The sequence below is a fragment of the Mus pahari genome, chromosome 6 (genome assembly GCF_900095145.1).
Source record: "Mus pahari chromosome 6, PAHARI_EIJ_v1.1, whole genome shotgun sequence".
Classification (NCBI taxonomy): Eukaryota; Metazoa; Chordata; class Mammalia; order Rodentia; family Muridae; genus Mus; species Mus pahari.
Window position 1 is genome coordinate 73,955,001 of NC_034595.1, and position 21,791 is coordinate 73,976,791.

General features: G+C 44.1%; 1 protein-coding gene across 4 annotated transcripts in view; it reads right to left on the bottom strand.

Annotated features, from left to right (window-relative positions):
• The window catches only part of Cap1 (cyclase associated actin cytoskeleton regulatory protein 1), a 25,688-nt gene extending 7,123 nt beyond the window's left edge, over positions 1 to 18,565 (bottom strand). Inside the window, exons 1-6 of one of the 4 annotated variants that reach the window (XM_029539597.1) lie at positions 18,324 to 18,565; positions 5,202 to 5,323; positions 4,246 to 4,346; positions 2,560 to 2,637; positions 692 to 835; positions 524 to 609 (exon numbers count right to left, since the gene is read on the bottom strand). In XM_029539597.1, coding sequence (XP_029395457.1) covers positions 524 to 609; positions 692 to 835; positions 2,560 to 2,637; positions 4,246 to 4,346; positions 5,202 to 5,313 — 521 coding nt within the window. In that variant the 5' untranslated portion in view covers positions 5,314 to 5,323; positions 18,324 to 18,565. Of the gene's footprint in view, positions 1 to 523; positions 610 to 691; positions 836 to 2,559; positions 2,638 to 4,245; positions 4,347 to 5,201; positions 5,327 to 18,304 lie in introns of all 4 variants that reach the window. The other 3 variants (XM_021199529.2, XM_021199530.2, XM_021199527.2) reach the window with 3 other exon arrangements.
• Positions 18,566 to 21,791: the final 3,226 nt, after the last annotated feature.

Sequence of the window (21,791 nt, forward strand, 5' to 3'; positions counted from 1 at the left end):
GATGCCCTCTTCTGGTGTGTCTGAAGACAGTGACAGTGTATCATATACATTAAAAAAAAAAATGATTTAAAAATCTGGAGAGGTGGCTACATAGTTAAGAGCAGTGGCTGCTCTTCCAGGGGACCCTGTGTCAATTCCTAACACCCACATAGCATCTCACAAGATCTGTAACTTCAGTTCCAGAGGAGTTTCACAGTGCACAGATTTAAACCCAAGCCAAAAAATAAAAAACCATACACATAATAATAATAATAAAAGAAACTTTAAAAGTATTCATTCATTTTACCTCCAACATAACCCTAAACCTGGGTGAGTAAGGACCAGGAAACTGAAGAGCACCTAACATTCAGAGTCAAAAAAGAAATGGAAGCAGAAATATTTCCTGCTTGCGAATGCAGTTTCTATGAGACGAGATCTACCAAGTTTCCACGAAACAGCCTTGAAGTGAGAAGACCAACACAGAGGTCACTCCAGGAGGTGAATTCTACATTTGTCCTGCCCCCTGGGGAAAGGCTAGACTCACACATCTCTGTACTCCTTGAGGACACGATTTGTGTAAAACATGGCCGCATCATTCATCTCTTTCACAAAGGGGCCAGGTTTCGCAGCCTGTGGAGGAAGAAGCAGCCAGTGACAGAGAGCCTCGGCAGCCATACCTCCTTCCCTGCTTACACCCTCCCCTCCCTCTTACCAGAGCCACCCAGCCCAGGGCCTGGATGCTTTCACTGACAGCTGATAGATGATTAAAAAACTTGCTGCCTCGGTTCTTCTCCCGGAAGGTTATAACTTCTTGGATCTGCTCCGAGATAGGTGCCAACAAATCAGAAAGTTTATTCTAGGAGAGATGGGAAATGACTATGGTTAGTATTTCTACATATGCAGACCAACTGTTGACTCTGAAGGCAAGCATTTCCCCGTCTTCAGTTTATAGGGACAATATTCTATGTAGTCTAGAATCCAGAATACTCCTGCCTCAGCTCCCAAGTGTTGAAATTATAACCATGTACCGAAAGCCTGGCAATGGGAGAATCTGTTATGGCCTATAATGAACACTAAGGTAAACTCTGTACCCACCCCACCGTGACTCACATGGCTAAGACACTGCTCACACCCTTCCTCTGCAGTAAGTTTCAAGTCCTCAGGAGAGACGTTGTGCTTGGGACCTACAGTTTATACCTGAAAAGCCCCTCCCTTCATTCAAGCCACTTGTCTCTTTTCTGACCCACCAACAGAAGATACAGCTTATCTTTGTTCCTTATGCTCTCTTTCTCCACTTATCTAAATAACTTCATGAGCTTTTAGCTTTTAACTTCATGTGGCAGCTTTTTTACCCCAGCTGCCACAGCTTCTGTATCATATGTCAATATAACCAATCTTGATACCTTACCATACAACACCGCAAACTATCCCCGGACCCATGTATGTCCTTCCTTTCCCTTGTCTCTCAAAGGGTCTCTCTCATGCAGTTCAGGCTGCTGTGTATGTAGCTGAGGATGACTTTAACGCCCCCTGATTTCGCGTTCCACTTCCCAAATGCTAGGATTAAAGGTATACTACTAAACCCGGTGCTTGTTTTTCTGTTAACTTTTCAAAGAAAGGCCAGGGCTTTGTCTGAGTTCTCCTTTGTCCTCAATGCACCCTGAGCCACACAGCAGCTGCTTAGTAGAGATCCGGTGATTCAAATGCAGTCTGTGATGCTGCCATTCAAAGCCACTTAGCGAAATGGATGAGCCTTATGTTCCCACTTTTTGATCCTCCCTTCAAAACCAGGTTTCCTAACCATGTCAGTTCTCAGGTCCTGCGTTCACAGTCTAACAAGAAGTGCAAAAACTTCTCTAAAGTACTAATCAGTGAATATTTGTTCCCCAAAAAAACTTCATTTCCATACATTGGAGGAAATCAGCCTGCAGTCTGTGGTTTTGCTAACCTTAGTCTAAAACATGACAGTGTCTCAGCCATTTTATTCATCTGGGAAAGTATGAACTTGGAGAAAAGACTGAGATAAAACACACTCATCACTCAAGACAGATATTTAAATTGTTTGCATTGTTTTCACAGACTTAGGCATGACAAGGGTCAAGGACTTTATTTATTTCAAGCTTAGCAGGAAGGCTCGTTTTAGCATCTTCTGTGACCAAGAAAACCCAAGACAAGCTTTCCTTCTGAGAAAGCTCTCATTTCTCTAACTTTCCATATCAGGTAGCAAAAAAAATGTTGAAATAAGAGTCAAGCTAAAAGGAGAGTAAGGGATGAAGGGAGTCCCAGTTTCAAAGGCTTAGGGTCCCCACCACAGCTGTGCCACCTGTCAAACACCAAAGCTGCCTCCATTTCCTGACAGAAGCAGTGATGTCCCAGGGGCAACTAAAGTAATGACAAAATGACAGAAAACAAAAAGTCATTGGGGACTGGTAACTACCCAAGGCACAGTCCCATGGGGCACTTGAGGCTGCTTTTATGTCTGTACACTGTTGTGTATTACTGTAGCACGTTGTGACAGCCTCTTGGAAATTTCTGTTTGCCCTGAGCATCAGAGCAAACTCAACTATCTAGTAAACTTACACCAGCTGGCTGCTGGCACTGAGAAGCTGTAACCAGGAGAGCTCGCTCCAACTTCAGGCCTGTGTGGACCATCTCCGCCTGCAGGAAAAAACAATCTGCTGTCCATGACACATGACATGTAAATATAACCTGAAACTTCCACATCCACAAGCCCTCCATGTTGTCTGCCTCATGCATTCCAGAATTCAGGGACTGATAGCAGAATCACATTCACTATTGTTCCTGTTGGAACTCTCACGGACAAGTAGCCAGAACTGGAAATGAACCCAACCCATCTTAGGTGACAGCAAGTTAGTGAGTTCATAGGAAGTACTTCTGGGATCTGTTTGGATTTTTGCTCGGGGGAGGGGGGTGTTTTTTTGTTTGTTGAGGTACTAGGGATAGAATCCAAAGCTCTATGAATGGTATCAAAAAAATATTCTACCACTGAGGTAATAATATAGCCCAGGCCCAAGTAAAGTTTGCTTAAATTTACTTTTATTCTCATTCAAGTATCTCTGTGCAGATCCCAGCGTAGGCCAGCAGAGGATGTCAGATGCCCTAAACTGGAGCCTTGAAGCACCTGAAGTGGGTGCTGGGAAGAGAGCTCAAGACATCTGCAAGAGCGTCTCTCCAGCTCCTTATTTTATTTTTTGATGTTTTGAGACAGGATCTTAAAAGTGTGACATCCTCAGGCCATAGTCTCCCAAGACTAGAATGACAGGCAGGAGCTATCACACTGCAGCTGGATTTGTACTCTCAGAGATAAAAGTGACATACATTTAAAAAATTTTTTTCAAGGTGCTGGAGAGGGCTCAGTAGTTAAGAACACCAGCTGTTCTTCCACGGGACTCAAGAGTTGGTTCTCAGCACCCATCATGGCTCACACCATCTGTAACTCTACTTCTAGGGGATTCAATGTCATGCACACAATTGGTATATGGACATGCATGCAGGGAAACACCCGGACACATAGAATTTTTTTAAAAGGTTGCTTAAATTCTTTTTTCAAATGTTATACAATTGTCTGAAGTAAAAAATATACCACCGTTCCCCTACCACTGTAGTCCCAGCACTGCTCCACAGAGTTCCCACCTCTCAGACACTGCCAACGACTAGTGTATAAGGGGCTCAGGGTCAGTTAGAAAGATCCTAAATATGATTACTGTTTATAAATGATCATTCAGTGCTGGGCCCCAGAAGAGATGCAGAGTGTCAGTGAGTGTGGGATGCAGGTGGTGGTGACAGTGTAGGAGGCAGAGCATGAAGGGAAGTGGGAGGACAGGCATCTGTCATTGCCTACCTCATTCTCACAGGGGCTAAATGTGAAAGTAATCCATATTAGCATAACTAATAACTACCATCCTCGGTTTATAGGTGCTAAGTCATGAGAATGATTCCTTTGAATAAGCCACCCTCCACTTGGTTACATAACATTAAGATAAGACTGCCAGGACACTCTCCACCACAAAGATGAACACAGTTGTATTTTATGACCAAACAAGCTTTGTCATAAAAGAAACACACGGAATATGTAGTAAAACAGGAGACCTAGAAAAATGAACCCCATTTCTGTTCCTCCACCAATGAAGAAAGAAGAAAAGGAGTCAGGAGGCTCCCGGGGGCCACTATACTGAGGGTGAAGAGATGTGAAGAAAAGCTTCCTGTCCTTAAATAGGAGACGAAAGAAAGGTCCCACGTCCTTACGTGTTTCTGCACATCTCCCCCGATCTCCTTACTCATCTTCAAGTACTCTGCCACAGGATTGGCAAGCAGCGAGTCAAATGCTTGCACATATGGAACTGCTCCTAGGGAAGGCAAACACACGCAATAGGAGAATCAAAGAGACACTGAGTGATGTGTACTGGCACTTATGTGGTCATCAGAGGACAACTTGAGGTATTGGTCCTTCCTGCCTTCTACTTTGACAGCATCCCTTCCTGTTCACTACTACACACACCTGGCTACGTAGTCCACGAGGTTCCCGGAGTCTCCTGTCCTTGCCTCCCATCTCAACACAGGAGCACTGGGATTATAGACACATGCTACTGTGTTCAGCATTAAGAGGGTTCTGTGGATCTGAACTCAGGCAGGCCCTCAAGCTTGTACGGCAAGCACTTAACCAATGAGCCAGGTCCCCAGACAGAATGTTTCTTGAAAGAGAAGAGCCAATGAGACACGGTGCACAGAAAACTAGAGCAGGAGCCGGGCAGCAGAGCTCTGTCTCTAACCCCATCACTAACTGAATCCGTGACATCCTTACTCTCTGGGCTTAATGTTCTTCATCTATAAATTGAAATAAACATGAAAATCCTCCAATATACCTTTCATCTCTAACATTCTATGTTTGGCTAGTGTATAGGCAAAATGGATAATTGTTCAAATCACTTAGAGAGGAAAAACTAGTTTCACTTGTCATCTGACAGAATGACTAGAGTCATTCTGCTCAAGAAAGGACAGGAAACATCACACAAGCAGGAAGTTCTTGCGTTAAAATTACTTAACCACAGGGAGGTCTGTACCAAGTCACTTCCTTCCTTATCTGTTCGCAGGAGATAAGCTACCTACATTAAGTCTGGGAGGTGAGCTCCAAAGAAGAAAGTTCACCAGGACAGAAAAACTAGGCCAGGATCACACAGAGCACCCCACTGGGTCTGGCTTACCTTTTGAAGGACTGTCTCCATATCCACAGTGCATGTCAGAAGTATGTGACACTGCCTCCAGGCGGCCCACTGCCCTCTCCAATCTTTCTACAAGATTTTGCATGTCAGCCATAATGTTCCACCTGCTGAAACAGATCAAATATCTTATGTTATTTTAATATTATACCGACTTGAGGTGAGGACGATACCAATTCCGTAGAACAGGATAACTTAGTAATAAAATACAGGGAGAAAGTCATCTAGAGCATTTGCAAAACCATGCAGACTTCATTAAGTAAGAAAACTACTCAGGAAAACGTGTTCACTAATGCAAATCTTACTCAAATACTTGAGGACTTAGTACATACTAACAAATATTTGTGTAGGAGCTTAGAATTTACAAAGTAGGCCATACATATTTTCTCAGGTTAAACCTCCCTACAGCTATTTGGGATAATTACTATACTCCTTTTGGGGGAGGGGAGTTTTAGCCCAGGTCTTCATCAATGTTAGGTAAGCGTTTTACCACTGAGTCACACCCTCAACCAGTTACAATACACTTAAAACAGAAATTTAACTTTTAGTAACATTTAATAACTTGTCTCTAGTCACACACTAGTCACCACAGAAACCAACACTCAAACGTCCAAGCTATATGTTCAATGTGGTTTCCACCCTACCCCCAACTCCCTGTCTGCAATGGGACATCACATACCAGGATAAATACCATCCTCACTAACGTCTTACTGAGGGTGGGGAGAGGGTATTTAACTTATATACTAACAGCCACCAAACAAGTAGGGAAAAAGCTGAAGGTGACAGAAGCTGCAGGTAGAGAGGCATGGAGTTTCAGAGGCTGAACGCATCAGCTGGGAGATCAGATAAGGGTATCATGAAGCTGCCATCTGAGCCAAGCTCATAAGGGAATGGGTGGGGTCTGGCTACGCAGCCAAGGAGACCACAGACCTGCAAGCTTGCTATACACTTTTCAGAGTACCTTTTACCTGAACCAGCCTCATTCACTGTCTAAGAGGCTAAAAGAGCAAGCTCCAAGACAGGAGAAAAGGCTGGTTATCTAAGCTGGCCCTACTCTACGCACCCTTCTAGACCACTACCACCAGGCTGGTTAGGTTGAAGGTGTGCAGGACTTATTTATGAACATATACACGTTATAAAACCACAGAAGAACAAGGCTCCTGACAGTTGCTTGGACCACACACCCAAGTATGAAACATTACCTATCAGCACCTGTACAAGGTAACTGTGATTGCAGAGTTTCAGTTAAAGCCTTGACTTACAGTCTGATTCATCAAAACATTAGGTAATTCAAGTAACTGAAGCTGATGGGACTCAGTGACTCCTACAACAATTAGAATCTTCCCCAAAACGATAGATAACGCGCCACAGTATCTCACTCTTCCACATTAGCTTCCCTGTGCAGGAGATAAGCAGCTCAACAGACAATACAATCTCTGTTCATTCTTCTCTGTGTGCAGCTCCTATCTCTCTGAATCCAGCCACTTGTTACCAAGTGTTATTTAGGAGTGCCAGTGGGGGGAGCAGGGGGCAATAATAATAATAATAACTGTGAGAAACCACCTTTTCTGTTTCCTGCGCTGAAGCAACAGCTGGAGCTTCTGGGTCTATTCCTACTCACGTGGGAACAGACCTGGGACAGCAAGACCATCAAACAATAGATATTCTACTTCTTTGATCCAATCTGGATACTGGCCAGGGCAGACTCACATGTAATCCACACTATAAATCTAGGGGAACAAACTAAATCCCAAAGCTACCATCCATGCAAAGCACTCAGTTCTGCTATATAACATGCTCTGTCATACATAAAGGCAGGCAGTGAGCAAATCGATACAAACTGTGTAGGACAGTACACGCTACCACAGCTGTGAAAACTAAAGTCATTTTATCTTAAGATTTATTTTTATTTTACATGAATGGGTTTTTGCACACAAGAATATCTGTGTATATATATGGATGGCCCACAGAACCAGAAGAGGGGGTCAGATCTCCTGGAACTGAAGCTACAGACATCTGTGAGCTGCCTTGGGTGGATAAATTGAACTCAGGTCTTCAGGTAGTGCAGCCACTGCTCTTAACCACTGAGAGCAGTGCTGGGGAGAGGAGGAATGGTATTTCAGTTTGAGGTACCTTTGGGACAGCCAGGTTTAGATGTCTAGATGGGAGGTAGATCTAAAATTCTGAATCCCAGAAGAATGGCTTGACTGGAATATGCTGCTCTGAGGTCTCCATCTCTCCAGCCCTGACAACTAATTTTAAAATTTTAATAAGTTTTAGGGGCTGAAAAGTTGCATCTATGGTTTAAAAAAAAAAAAAAAAAAAGCCCTCAGAGGACCTGAGCTCTGTTCCTGGCATCCACTTCAGGGAACTCACCACCACCTATAATTACAACTCCAGGGGATCTAATGACTTCTGGCCTCAGGGGACACTTACATTTACATGCAGACACTCATACAAATACACATAAGTTTAAAAAATAAATCTTGTAACTCCCAAATTGCTAAAGATGATGCTGAACTCCAAATCCTCCTGCTTCTACCTCCCACATGCTAAAAATACATGTATGAACCACCTTACCTGGATAAAACTACCATTTATAGCTAATTTCTTCCTACCACTAACCAAATATAGAGCAGTAACCAGGGCTTTGGGGTTGTTCTTGTTTTGTTTTGTGGGAATAGAGTGAGATTTGATAGGTTATGGGAAAGAATGTCCAAAAGCAAAGACAAACCAAACGACACACCTCTTTCCTCCCCAGTGCTCAGATTACACGTGTGAGCCACCCCTTCCAGCAAGACACACCTCTTCTTGCCCTACACACTCTCAGGGTGATCATGTCCACTTCTCCCTAACCTTCAACTGCCATTACTATAGAAACACATCCAAACTGCTTGCAAGCACCTATCCATTAAAGACCTCAGAGCAGCATATTCAAGTCAAGCCATTCTTCTGGGCTTTAGAATCTTAGATCCACCTCCCATCTAGACATCTAAACCTGGCTGTCCCAAAGTCACCTCAAACTGAAATACCATTCCTCCTCTTCCCCAGCACTGCTCTCCCATGCCTTCTCCACACTGTCTCAGTGGTCAGCACTGCTGGCAGTCACATAAGTGCCCAAGCTAATAATCTGGAAACTGTCAGCCATAATACAGTGAACAAGAGTGGTCCTTCTGTTCTGTTTTGTAGAGACAGGGTCTCACACAGGACAGGATGGTCTCAAAACTCCTGGTTCTCCTATATACACCTCCCAAATGCTGCATGAAACACTGTCTTAAATAAACACATCTACAGAATTTATTTTGCATACCTCAAGAATAGATATCCCTTGCCTTCATCCTGACTTTAACAAACAAGCAAACAAACAAAACCCANGGGGGGGGGGGGGCAGGGGAGGAATCACTTAAACTTTGCCTTGGTTAGTGCTATAACTTCCTAGCTAGTCTCCCCTAAATTCAGAAACATACCCTTTCTTCAGCCACGTCAAATGCAAATATAACTAGGATGTATATTTTTTAAATCCTGTGTGAGTGGGTGTGGATATTGGTGTGGGTGCTGAGAACAACTTTTCAGGTGTTGATTCTCTCCTTCTACCTTGTTTTGGGGCAGGGTCTCTCAGGGTTTCTTGAGTTTGCACTGTGTATGTGCTCTTTGGTTGATTCTCTTGTCTCTGCCTCCCATCTTGCTGGAAGAATGCTTGGATTACAGATATTTGCTCCAGCATCCATCTGGTTTCTTTTTTCCAACATGAGTTCCATAATCAAAACTCAAGTCAATAGGTTTTACACATCATGAGTTTTCCCTTACTGCACTGTATCTTATTTAATACCATTCAGTATTCATAGCATTCAGGGTGAAGTCCAAATAAGCCTTTCCATCATCTGGCCCTTCGTTATCACCTATCCTCACCTGGTCCCTTAACCACACTTCAGCAACCAACTTACTCGCACTTCCATAAAAAACCATGTCTTCGCCGGGCGTGGTGGCGCATGCCTTTAATCCCAACACTTGGGAGGCAGAGGCAGGTGGATTTCTGAGTTCGAGGCCAGCCTGGTCTACAGAGTGAGTTCCAGGACACTCAGGGCTATACAGAGAAACCCTGTCTTGAAAAAACAAAAAAACAAAACAAAACAAAACAAAAACATGTCTTCTTTCACTTATTAAGCTACCCACCCTGCGTGGTGGGACTTTGCCCCATCTCAGGAACTCTTATTGTCCTTTAAGACTCAGGTAAGATATCACCTACCTCCATTTATGTACTTCCATGATACTGTGCCACTTATCTCTACCACCACAGAGGGTTAAAACCACTTAATAGCCAACAAGCAGGAGTGGGTGAGATAGCTCATCATATAAGGGTACCTGCCACCTAGCCTAAGGCCCCAAGTTAGATCCTGGAAACCCTCATAATGAGGAAAAAACTCCTGAAAGTTGTTCTTCCACCTCCATGCTTCTGCACAGATGTACATGGACACAGATGAACAGATGGATGAACACTCACAATAGATAGATAGATTGATAGATTGGTAGATAGGTGGGATGGATGGATGGAAAAGAAAGAACCAACAGGCAATTTGCTGCCTTAGGGCAGGAATCACGGCTTGTCTTTGTAAATCCAGCATTAGGAAATTAACAGGGACTAAAACTACGGTGGTTATAGTGGATCTTTAGACAATGAATGAACAAATGTGAGTGGGACCTACCCACTGACATCTAAAATGGACCTGGCCTCTTTCCCTTCTGTCAACTCTGCAGGGATGTGTTTCTTCCTCCTCCTTAAAATTCTTTGCTTGTCTTTGTAAAAATATTACAAATAATGTCCACCGAAAATAAATGCTGCTTTCTCAGGCACAAATCACATTACTGTATAGATATCTTGAAACTACACAGGGAAATAGTTTTGCTTATTAGAATATGTCATTTTAGGACTGGCAAGATGGCACAGAGGTTAAAAGTACATGCCACCAAGCCTGACAACCTGAGTTCAATAACCAGGACCCGCAATACAAGAAGAGAACCAATTCCAGCAAGCCATCCTCATCTTTAATTAAAAAAAAAAAAAAGATTTAGGTGGCGCACGTCTTTGATCTCAGCACTTGGGAGGCAGAGGCAGGTAGATCTCTGAGTTCCAGGCCAGGCTGGTCTACAGAGTGAGTCCCCAAACAGCCAGGGCTACACAAAGAAACTGTCTCAAAAAAAAAAAAAAAAAAATTGTGTGTGTGTGTGTGTGTGTGTAGGGGAATAAACTGAGCAATTTCTCTAAGTCCACTTGTAAGCCCCCTCTATACACATATATACATATTTGGGGGGTGGGATCTATGTGAGTTTGAAGCAACCTGGTCTATATAGTGAGTTCCAGGCCAGCAAGGGCTACAGAGTAAGATTTTTTTCTCAAAAATAATAAAATTAAAAATAAGTCCTTTTAAAAACTGATAGAAATATAGACTATGCTTTAAAAAAACAAGTTTAGAATGATGCAGTACAGAGATAAGGCTGGCTAAGCAAGCTGGGTCAGATATCCTAGAAAAGCCAGCTAATGTCTAGCTTGCTGTAATGATGGAAATGAAAAAAGGACTACAGATGAAAGAAAGCAAATCATTTACAAATACTATCTGGTAAACAGAATAGTGTTTGAACGAAAGGGAAAATATCAGGGTCTGTAAGGTTGCTCACCTATTTAGCTGCTCCAAAATGCTCAGGAAAAGATAAGAAGGCTACTACAAAAGACTTTAAGGGTCGAGGTAACAGGGACTTACTAAGTAGCACTGGCTGGCACAGAATTCACTGTGTAGACAGACCTGCTGGCCTCAGATTGACAGAGACCTGCTTGCTTCTGCTTGGAGTGCTGAGATTAAAGACATGCTGCCATGCCCCAACTCATCAAAACATTTCAAACAAAAAAACAAAAACCCTACAATAACTGGTGCCTGAAAACCATCAATTAGCCTACAATCAGTCCTCTTTTAGGCAACTAAGGAACTGGCACCTGAATTAAGTGCTGGGATTTTCTTTTAAAGGATGAAATAGTTTCCCTGCCCAAAAGGGGAAAGGCAAAGCTACCTCCCATAGAATCAGCTTCTCCGGATTAAAAGTAACTGTAGAAATCACCTTTATCAAAACTCCATTTGATGCCAGAACAGTCCCTTCAACATTCTTAGCAATTAGTTGGGCAGCCTGTGATCAAGCACCTTCAGGCATAAAGAACCCTAGACTCCGAAACAGCCCATTTCTATGCAGACAGCTCGAAGTACTCCTTATATGGAGGCAAATTTGCCTCCCTGAAACTTCCACCCACTGCTCTCAGCTCTGCCCCTGGAGGGCACACACGAGTGTGAACCAGACAGAGAACAAGGGTAACTGGTCCTTGACTGAAAGCACTTCAGCATTCAGAAGGGAGAGAAGGGCAATTCTAGAGTCACAAGAATGGGGGCCTTACAAGAATGATGGCATTAAGGCAGTAGCAGGTTCTAGTTACAGCAAAAAGATGGTGTTGCTTTAGATGTACAGAGTCGGAAGAAAAGATGAAGATTCTAAATAAAAATGTCCAATACGTATTTAGAAAGAGAGCCTGGGAAAGGATCAAGACTGGAGATGATGTTTACAAGTCACTGGCAAGAAAAGCTTCATGACATCACCAGGCAGGGTGGAAGGAAACTATGAGCCTGATTCTCCAGCAACTTCTTTTGCAGTCCGAAACCAGGAAAAACTAGAAATGGTTCCAGACCCTTGCAACACTGCTTTGTTTTCATCCTTCTATATTTTGTGGTACTAGGGATAGAACCCACAGCCTGGAGTTGTACACACTACATAGACACTGTGCCACTGAGCAGTCAGCAACTAGCAACCTCTCAATCTCCTCATTCCAACAACTTCTTACTATTCATTAACTCATGCTGAAGGCCATGGGCTGGGTTACTACAGCAGCTCTGGTCACAACTCAAGAGGCCATAAGCCAGTAGTGAGAAATGGTTTCTACTTTATCCCAGGGGAGTTCTAAGTCATCAATTCATATAAAACAGAAATGAAAACAACTGTCCCAACTGTCCAAGTCAGTCTATATTCTTAATAAACCAACTGACCTTAAATTCTTCTCTTGTCTGGGCAATGGTGGGACGCGCCTTTAATCGCAGCACTTGGAAGGCAGAGACAGATAGGTCTCTGAGTTCAAGACCAGCCTGGCCTACAGAGTGAGATCCAGGACAGCCAGGGCTACACAAAGAAATCCTGTCCCAAAATTGACAAAACAAAACCTAACAAAAGTGAGATAGAGAGAGAGAGAGAGAGAGAATGAGAAAGTAAGAAAAAGGGGGGGAAATGCTTTCTTAGGCTTGTCTTTGTAAGCCTGTTAAGATTTATCCTAAGAAAGTATATTATCATAGCGTCCTGAAAGTGATGATAGCGTGAAGACATTCACTGCAGTGTTACATATCCATGCACCCATCTATAGTGAAGATACCTGGGGTCCCTAATTATGGGAAACAGCTAAATGGACTGGGGGGGGGACCCTAAAGATAAGATTTACAATAGCTAGCACATTACAACATTTTCAGAAAATTCCCCTTTTTTTCTAAACTTTGACCTAGAATTACAGTGTTTTAGAATGAAAGAAAAGGAAAAACATCTTTAATCCAGCACCCAGGAAGCAGAGGTCTACATAGTGAAGCCCTATTTCAAAAAGGGACTAGGGGATGAGCGAGAACACTACCTCCTGGGATGTCTGTTTCAAGCTACCACGAAACTATATATATTAGTTAATTCTATCCCTAATAATATAGATTCTTAGCCTCTAAACAGGCTAATAGGAAATACCTACATGTAGACTTGTTCTGGTTGGTTTTATGTCAACTTGACACAAGCTAGAACTATCAAAGAAAGGAGCCCCTCAGTGGAGAAAAATGCCACCATAGGATCCAGCTGTAGGACATCGTCTTAATTAGTGACCAATGGGGGACACCCAGGCCATGTGGGTGGCGCCATTCCTGGGCAGGTAGTCCGGGGTGGGAAGCATGCGGGAAGCAGCACTCCTCCTTAGCTTCTGTGTAAGCTCCGCCCTGACTTCCTTCAACGATGGACAGCGCTGAGAAGTGTAAGCCAAATAAACCCTTTCCTCCCCAACTTGCTTTCTGGTCACCGTGTTTGCTGCAACAACAGAAATTCTAAGACAGCTGACTTAACCCAGAAACCAAAGAATCAACTCTGTAAAGATGTCACCTACATCTAATCCAAATCAGGAGCTACTGTTCTTCCCCAAGATTTTGGTTTCGCTGATGAAACCAATGACATTTAGTGCCCAAGTCACTGCCACCTGAGGATTAGATTAAAAGAGAAAAGAAAGGCCTATCTTCTAGGGAGGGAGGGAATCCAAGTCAACATCAAGACTCGGCTCCTATTCCCTCTGCCACCGTCCTCTAGCTGAGACTCCAGGAGTGGGAGTGGGAGTGATATCACCCGGGCTGAAATCAGACTTGGGAACTGGCTGCTTCAATGGTTCAGGGCTAGCAGACAACTCTGTGTGGCTAGGAATCCTCTCTCCCTGTAGACTGAAGAGTATTATGAACATTCAGCAGGCCCCTGTTATTCCCCTGTGTCTGTACTTAGAACGAACAACCGCATTGCTGATTTCTGCCTGGATGGGTGCTTTAATAGAACAGCCTTTCCAACTCACAAACATAAAGATATTTTCAAAGATGATATCCATCCTTAGACATGATTCAGCTGCAACTATAGATACGAAAAGATCTGTGATTCTAAGTCTATAATTAATTTAAATATAGGAGTTGTAATGGCCTCTGGAGGAAGGAAAGAGCTAAAAACACTCTCCCCCACCCCCCACCCCCCAAAAAAACCTCAAACAAAAATAGCAAGGCTACTTATTCCTTCCATTAAACATTTCAACTATTTCCCAGGCAAATGGAAAAGTTTGGCACATGTCTGGTAATAGGAAGCAAACAAAGCTGCACTGTAGCAAAGGAATATTTTTAGAGCTTTGACTTTTTTTTTTAAATTGGGTTTACATAACGGTATATCAAGAAGAAAGTTTTATGGCGAATGCTAAAGTCATATTAATTTAAGGAAGAAACTACAAGACTATCAACTCTGAAATCCCCAGCCACTAAACCCAAGCAAGCTAACTGCTAGCAATATGAACATGATCAAAACAGGAGTCTTCATATCCATAATATCAGGCACAGACAAATCTGCTAACTTGCCAGGTAACTAACACAAACTCTGCTGCCAGGTCCTGCCAATCATTGGCCTTTCTCTATTAAAAGATTGCAAATCAGGCATTGGAGAGATGGCTCAGTGGTTATAAGCAGCTGCTGCTCTCAGAAAAGACCCTGAGGTTCTCAACCCCATACCAGGCAGTTACAACCATTTGTAACTCCAGCTCCCTATTCTGGCCTCCATGGTAACCAGTATGAACATGGTGTACATGCATGCACTTGGGATGTACAAATACATCAAATAAAAAAATAAATGTTAAAAAAAAAAAAATAACTGAAAACAGGGGTCTTAGGAGGGTGGGTGGTGAGGACTTCCTCGAAAGCACAATAACTTCCCAGTACCTCAATGAAAACAAATGACTTATTCACTAGTGTACAATGCTTATAATGTGCCATACACTGTGCTAAGTGCAGCTCCAGAGCCTCCTCAGAGATGTTAGCTGAAGAAATAAGACCCAGTAGGAACATAGCTGTGTTTTCTATTACACTTATTTATTGTGTGTGGATGCCTACATGCTATAGGGCGTGGGTAGAGGTCAGAGGACAACTTGTAGGAGTCAGGCATGGGTAGTGGTCAGAGGACAACTTGTAGGAGTCAGGTGTGGGTAGAGGTCAGAGGACAACTTGTAGGAGTCAGTTCTCTCCTTCCACCATGGGTCCCAGGGATAGAACTCAAGGGCTGTGCTTAGCAGCAGGGGCCTTTATAGTATAAGCCATCTCCCCAGCCCACCTACGAAGTATTCTTAAGAAGTTCTCCACCAGGAGAAATTCTTTCCTCCAGGAAACATTTAGCAATGTCTCAAGACATTTTTGGCTATCACGATTGAGGAAGTGCTACCAACATCCAATGGATAGAGGCCAGGGATGCTGCCAAGCATCTTACAGGACAGCCCCGAATGTCAACTGTGCCAACGCTGAAAAAAACCTGGTCTAATATAAGAAGCATAAGGGGAGAACAAATGACTCACATAAAATGCTAATCTAAATTAGAAAGTCAAGTCTGAAAATTAATTTAGGCAAGTGTCTGAGTGGGGCTGTGCCACAGCTCACTGTAGACAAGCGAGCACAAGGCCCTGGTTCAACAGAGCACACTTCCAAAATGAAACAACACAACACAACACAATACAGCACAACACAACATGTAAAAGTCAAATTTTGGAGGACTGGTAAGCTGGAAAAAAAATTTAGACTTGGTTCTTTGGGATTATGAAGTCTGTGAGAATAATAGACAAAAGGGTGAAAAAATGATTTGTTTTCAAAAACTTTAAACAATTCACTATGATACAGAGAAGCTGGAGTGTTAGGTACAGAAGACAAGTTAATGCTAGATAAACTGATGATGATATTTAAAGAAATAATCACAACAATTGGTAAGATACAGTGTATGGTCCTCAGGTTTCGAATCTCAGCATTAAATTTCAAGCCAAAGGGTTTTACTTCCAATAACACTTTGTATTTGCTTGTTTAAGCAAAATGAACCTTGTACTTATAGTTTCTCAGAAAACCAAAATGAAGAAGTCATTCTTTTAAACCAGTCAACCTATAATTTAAAAAAAACAACAAAAATTCATGCACTACCATGAACATGGTTAAAAAAAAGTTCCCCTCAGAAGGGAAACACGGCTTCCTCAAGGCCTGACGCACTCAGAGAAGTCACCAGTACCTACCACTTGGTCTGCAGAGTTAAGTTAGACTTTAAAGTACTTTCACTGCTACCAATTTTATTAACCTTCCCTACATCATTAATTATGCTCCGCTGACCTACAGAATATTTCTGCAAAGTAGGAAGTGTCCACAGAAAGTTATGCGTGCTGAGCTACAGCATCAACAGACAGTTACAAAATAAAATCCAAACACATTTAGACTAAGACATTCAAAGCCCCGAACAACCAGCCAGACACCCCACCCCGCTCCCAGCTCCTACCAAACTCCAGGCCTGAGTATTTCTCTCAGCAGTACAGACCAAACCCTCTTCTGCCACACCTTCGCAATTTGCCCTGGCTAGACCACCACATTACACATCTGTGCCTGGGGGCACTAATACCCAGAAGGCTCCAGATTTTTCTCTTTGTCATTTCACAATTTTATACTCTTTCCAATGAACCTTTTATATTCCTTCTCTGAATGGTACTGACAGTATCTTAGACCAGAAGAGCAGCAATTTCCAGACTACAACCACTTCTTCACTCCTATAAATAACAATCCTCCAGTTCCTTGGATTCCAGCCTTGATATCTGCCCCAGGCTTCAGCTCGTGATGCTCCTGCCTCAAACTCCAGGTGCTGACATGACAGACACACACTACCACATATGGCCAACACTGCTCACACACAACCCCTCTCGGTCATTTCCACTTCCCCTCTCCAGCTCGAGCCATGACACAGCAACAGCTTTTAAGTATTGGTCTACTCCAGTGTCTGGTCCCTTCCCACTCTGCCAAGTGGAAAACCCTTCAAAGTATCCCCATAGCTTCCAGGCTAAAATCCAAATTCTTTAGCATGCTTCCAAGGGCCTCCTTATTCAACTCCACAACCTCTCATTTTCTCCACTTCTCCAAGCAATACTGGAACCACAACAAGGCTGACTAGTCACTTGGGTCTTTCTCATGCCTAGGTCTCTGCGCCTTTCCATCTACTTCTCTACCTAGAAATCCGTTTCCTAGGCTCATATGCCTAAGGAAATCTTGAAACACTAAGTCCCTCATTTTTGCCCAGAACTGTGGCTCAGATATTTCTCCTGTTCTCAGTAGCTCTGTGCTCACACAGTGCACGCACTCAGCCACCCTTGATTTGTTGGTTCCTCCCATACTGTACACCTCATGCGAGAACAGGTGTATTCCTAGCCACAAGGGCTAAGTGCCTGAGCTAAAATGTTTTCACACACACTGAGGTGCTGCCCTAACCCTGGATCTTCACTTCAAGGGAAAGCAGTACAAAGAGCTGCAGCAGACAGTTCTGATACTAACTTCTACCTAATAGAGTCTCACCACCACCCCCACCCTGATCTTTCAAAACGTTTCTGACTCCCTTGCTGCATCCTTCCACAGCACCCTCACCACATTCCTATTTCTTAACTGTCTCTCACTGTTAACTCGACGGGGGCAATGACTAGACTTTTCAAAGCTGTATTCGATGACATCTTCCATACTGCCAACACAGAATAAACACAGCGATCCTACGGCCACAGGCACTTGGCAACTGTGCCAGACCCAACCTGAATCATCTGACTTCAGATCCAGAAGTGGACAGCACCTCCCATAAAGTTAGCCTGGATTCAGGGTGAACAGTGGCAGAGTAAGGGGAGCTCACTGAACGTAAACGCAGGGCTTACTTAGCCTACCTTAAATTTAACAGGCATTCCAAATTTTTAACTTTTCTTTTTTTAGTTCTACTACCAGCTAGCCTTTAACCTGCAGCTGCCCAGGTCGAAAGTTAGAGGGGTTACAAGGAAAGGAAGGATCTGGGACTGGAAACCTCTCTCTAAAACCAGATTCTTTTCTTCTCCGAGATCAAGTTACCCATCCGAGAAATGGGAACAAGACCCGGTCAGGAGGAAATTCTAAGGTCTCACAGGTTCCATTCAGTTGGTTAGGATGCCTTTAGGAATCAGGCCTCCGCGGAGGCTGATAGGCAGAGCTGCGAAATCAAGGAGAAAGTGGCTTCCCCAAGACCTCCCGGCTCAATCTGGTACCCCAGCCCCACCTCAAGAGACCGCACCCAGGAGCCCGGGATGGCCAAAGGGCCCCAACCCCGGCCTTTCAGCAGGACTCCTCAAATGCGCGTAGGCTAACACGGCCGTTACTAACGGCCAGGACCCGGTGGGCCCCAAAGACCACCCCAATCCTTAACTAACCACCAACCCTCACCTTAAGAGTTCCGCCTCACCTCCGGACTGCGATCAGCCGCTCTCCACTTCCGGCAAGAACCGCCCAGCGGTCTTCGCGCGACCCACTTCCGGGCCCTCACTGGGCGCGGCACCCCCACCGGAAATGAGCCACCGGCTGTAACGCTAGCCCCGGAGAGAGGAAGAAGTTTGGCCGCTCGGCTCGTGACTCCGCCCTCATTCCCCGCCACCGGAGAGAGAATCTGGCTTAGGAGCTTTTGGAAAAGGGCTCCGCCTCCAGGGGTGGGGGAGTGGGGAAATGGGGAAGGGGCGTGTCCACGGTTGGTCACGCCCCGAGGCCCAGACCAATAAGGAGCTGTAGTTCCTAGCCAAGCCCCACCTCCGCAAAGGAGGACAGCTGAGTGGCTGCTTCTTTTGTCAATTTGTGCTCGGAGGCTAAGGTCGGTCCGTTTTTAGCCTCAGTCCGGAAGAGGTTCAGGGAACAACAGTGGAGCTAGAAGGCTCTGAGACCCAGTGTCTGATGGTGGAGGGACCGGGACCAAACTTCGCCCCTGACTGGGAGAGCAAGCTTTGGTTTCCCTGTCTGTAGTACAGAAAAGCAATGGACCCGGTCGCGGAGGCTAATAGAGTAGGCTTTGAGCGTCTGGGCATGCTCGCCCTCGCTCGATTCCGTGGCTAGGGCTGGGAAGGTGGAGAAAATCTTCCACTCGCGCCCCACTTCCTGTTTGCTCTATGCGTTTTGTGACCATAGATGGTCAGGTCCGTGGCCGTGCCAAAGCTTCCGCCTCAGGCTTCGGAGTTCTTCCTCCCACCCAGCAGGGTGTGGTCCCTGAAATGAAATGAGCAAAATTACAGGAGATCTTGTCCCATTCCTCAAAAATCTTGCTATCGAGGCTTCCTAGCCCCAGGCGATGTATGCCCAGCTGGCTGCTAATGAACTGGTGTGCGATTCAGAGCTGGTAACTGCAAGCCTGCAGGGCAGTCTTCGCCTCCCTGCTTCTTAGACAGGGGATCGCGTCTTTGTTTCCTCCGGACTTAACACTTTCCAACCGGTCATTATCCTCCCACAAAGATTTATTTCTAGAAAAAAATTGGCGAGTGCTGTGCTATGGTTCCTACCCCTGCGACTGAATGACTGACAACTCCGTGTTCAAGTTGAATGCAGGTGTTATATGCCAGAGTCAATCATTCAACAAATACAGTTCATGTAATAATAGCTACCATTTACTGTGCGCTGACTGCATGCCAAGCTTGTGCTGAGCGCTCAAACCATTTTCATTTAATCCTAATAGCAACTCTCTGCGGTAGGTACCATTACATCCTCTCGGAGCTTCAAATGAGGAAGCTGAATAACTTGCCAAGGTCACAAAGTAGATGTTGAAACTTTAAACAGAGCACACATTCGACTGTCTTAGAACCAATGAATTTAATCGTCCCCAGTGATAGATCGATCTGGGAACATTTGAGGCATTGGGTGCCTCTGGTTGTACACGTAAGTTCCTTCCTGACTCCGAGCCCTTTATTAGAGGCCCGACTTTGATCAAGTTGCTTTGGACAATTTACTGGCCTCCCCAATTTATGACTCCCAGTTTAAAACAGAAATGACAACATACCAAATTATGGCACAAAAATCATACATTTAAAATATGTTCATTTGAGGGGCAGGTGTGGTAATGTTCACCTTTAGTTCCAGCACCCGGGAAGCAGAGGCAGGTTGATCTTTGTGAGTTCAAGGCCAGCCTGGTCTACATAATGAGTTCCAGACACAGTGAGACCCTGTCTCAAACAAATACATTTGGGCTGGAAAGATGACTCAACTGGATAAAGACATCTGCTTCCAAATCCTGAGTTTGATTCCCCAAGACCTACATGATAGAAGGAGAGAAGACTTCAAAAAGTCATTCATGGTCCATGTGGGTTTAATCTCTCACACAACAAATAAAATTTTTGTTTTATTTTCTTTTGAGACAACTTCTCATACCCTTGGCTACCCTAGAGCCAAGACCAGACTAGCTTAGAACTCAGAGATCTCTGCCTATCTTTGCCTGCTGAGTGTTGGATTTAAAAGTATGGTCCAACATGCCTGGTCAATAAATACAATATGTTTAAAATTTTAAAGTTTAACCAAAAAATACTGTCTTAACATCAAACAGTTAGAGAGTTGTGATGCATACCTTTGATCTCACCTCTTGGAAGATTAAGGTAGGACAACTCTGAGTCTGAGGCCAGCCTGGACTACATAGCAGCAATTTGCCAAAACAAAACAAAACAAAAAAGCAAAAAGTTAAATATAAGTATATATGCAGCTCAGAACAGACAGCCCCCCCCGTAATCAATTTTACCCTCCTAAATCTCTTATTTGAGTAGGAACAAGAAGTGTACAGATCATCCATGCATCCAAGAGCAATAGAAGAAAGAGGAGATGAGAGGGGGCCAGTGAGATGGTTCCTGGGTTAAAAGTGCCAGCCACATAAGCCTAAAGAGCTCTGTAATACACATCAAGGTAGGACCTCCACACGTTTGAAATGTCAAACGGAGGCAGAGGCAGGCCGATTTCTGAGTTTGAGGCCAGCCTGGTCTACAAAGTGAGTTCCAGGACAGCCAGGGCTATACAGAGAAACCCTGTCTCGAAAAACAAACAAAAAAAGAAAAGAAAAAAACATAACTTACAACCAATATGCTAAGGAACTGCTTGTTTTGACTGAGTATATAGATGCATACACTTATGACTCCAGTGACAGAATGAAAAAGTTACCTGTTGCATATTTGTCTGTATATTGCGGGAAATATATTTGACCTTTCCTATGTACCAAGCACTATGCTACCTTATTCCAGTTCTACAGCTGGGATAAAGCAGTAGCTTCCAGCTTTTTATTTTTTTCGTTTGCTGATTCTGTTCTGTACCCAGACCACAATGCTTCATCTACAATTGGCTCATATCTAGCGCATATTCAGCAAATGCCTTAAATTCAGAATAATCGTTTCCTGGGCTGAGATGGATGGGTAAAACAGTAGAGATAGGAATTTGGCCAAGATGAGGTGAGTAGTTCCTGTGGACAGCTTTGACATAGGTTGGACAAAGAGACTAAACCAACCTCTCGAGAGGAGAAGTGGAGTCGGATGCTCTGCCCCTGGGCTATACCCCCACAGGAGGGGCGGACTGTAATGGAAGACCTATTAGATTGCATTTAAGCAATGTTCTGTAGCGCATAGTCTTGAGTGGGCAAGACAGAGAGAGAGAGAGAGAGAGAGAGAGAGAGAGAGAGAGAGAGAGACCCATTAAAGTACAGAAAGAGGGCTGGCACTACAGCTCAGTGAGTACAGGCGCTTGCTGAAAAGCCTAATGGCCTGAGTTCTATCCCTGGAACCTACATAAAGGTGGAAGGAAAGAACCAACTCCACAAAGTTGTTCTCTGACCTCCACATGGTACTATGGCTCTCTCTCTCTCTCTCTCTCTCTCTCTCTCTCTCTCTCACACACACACACACACACACACACACACACACAC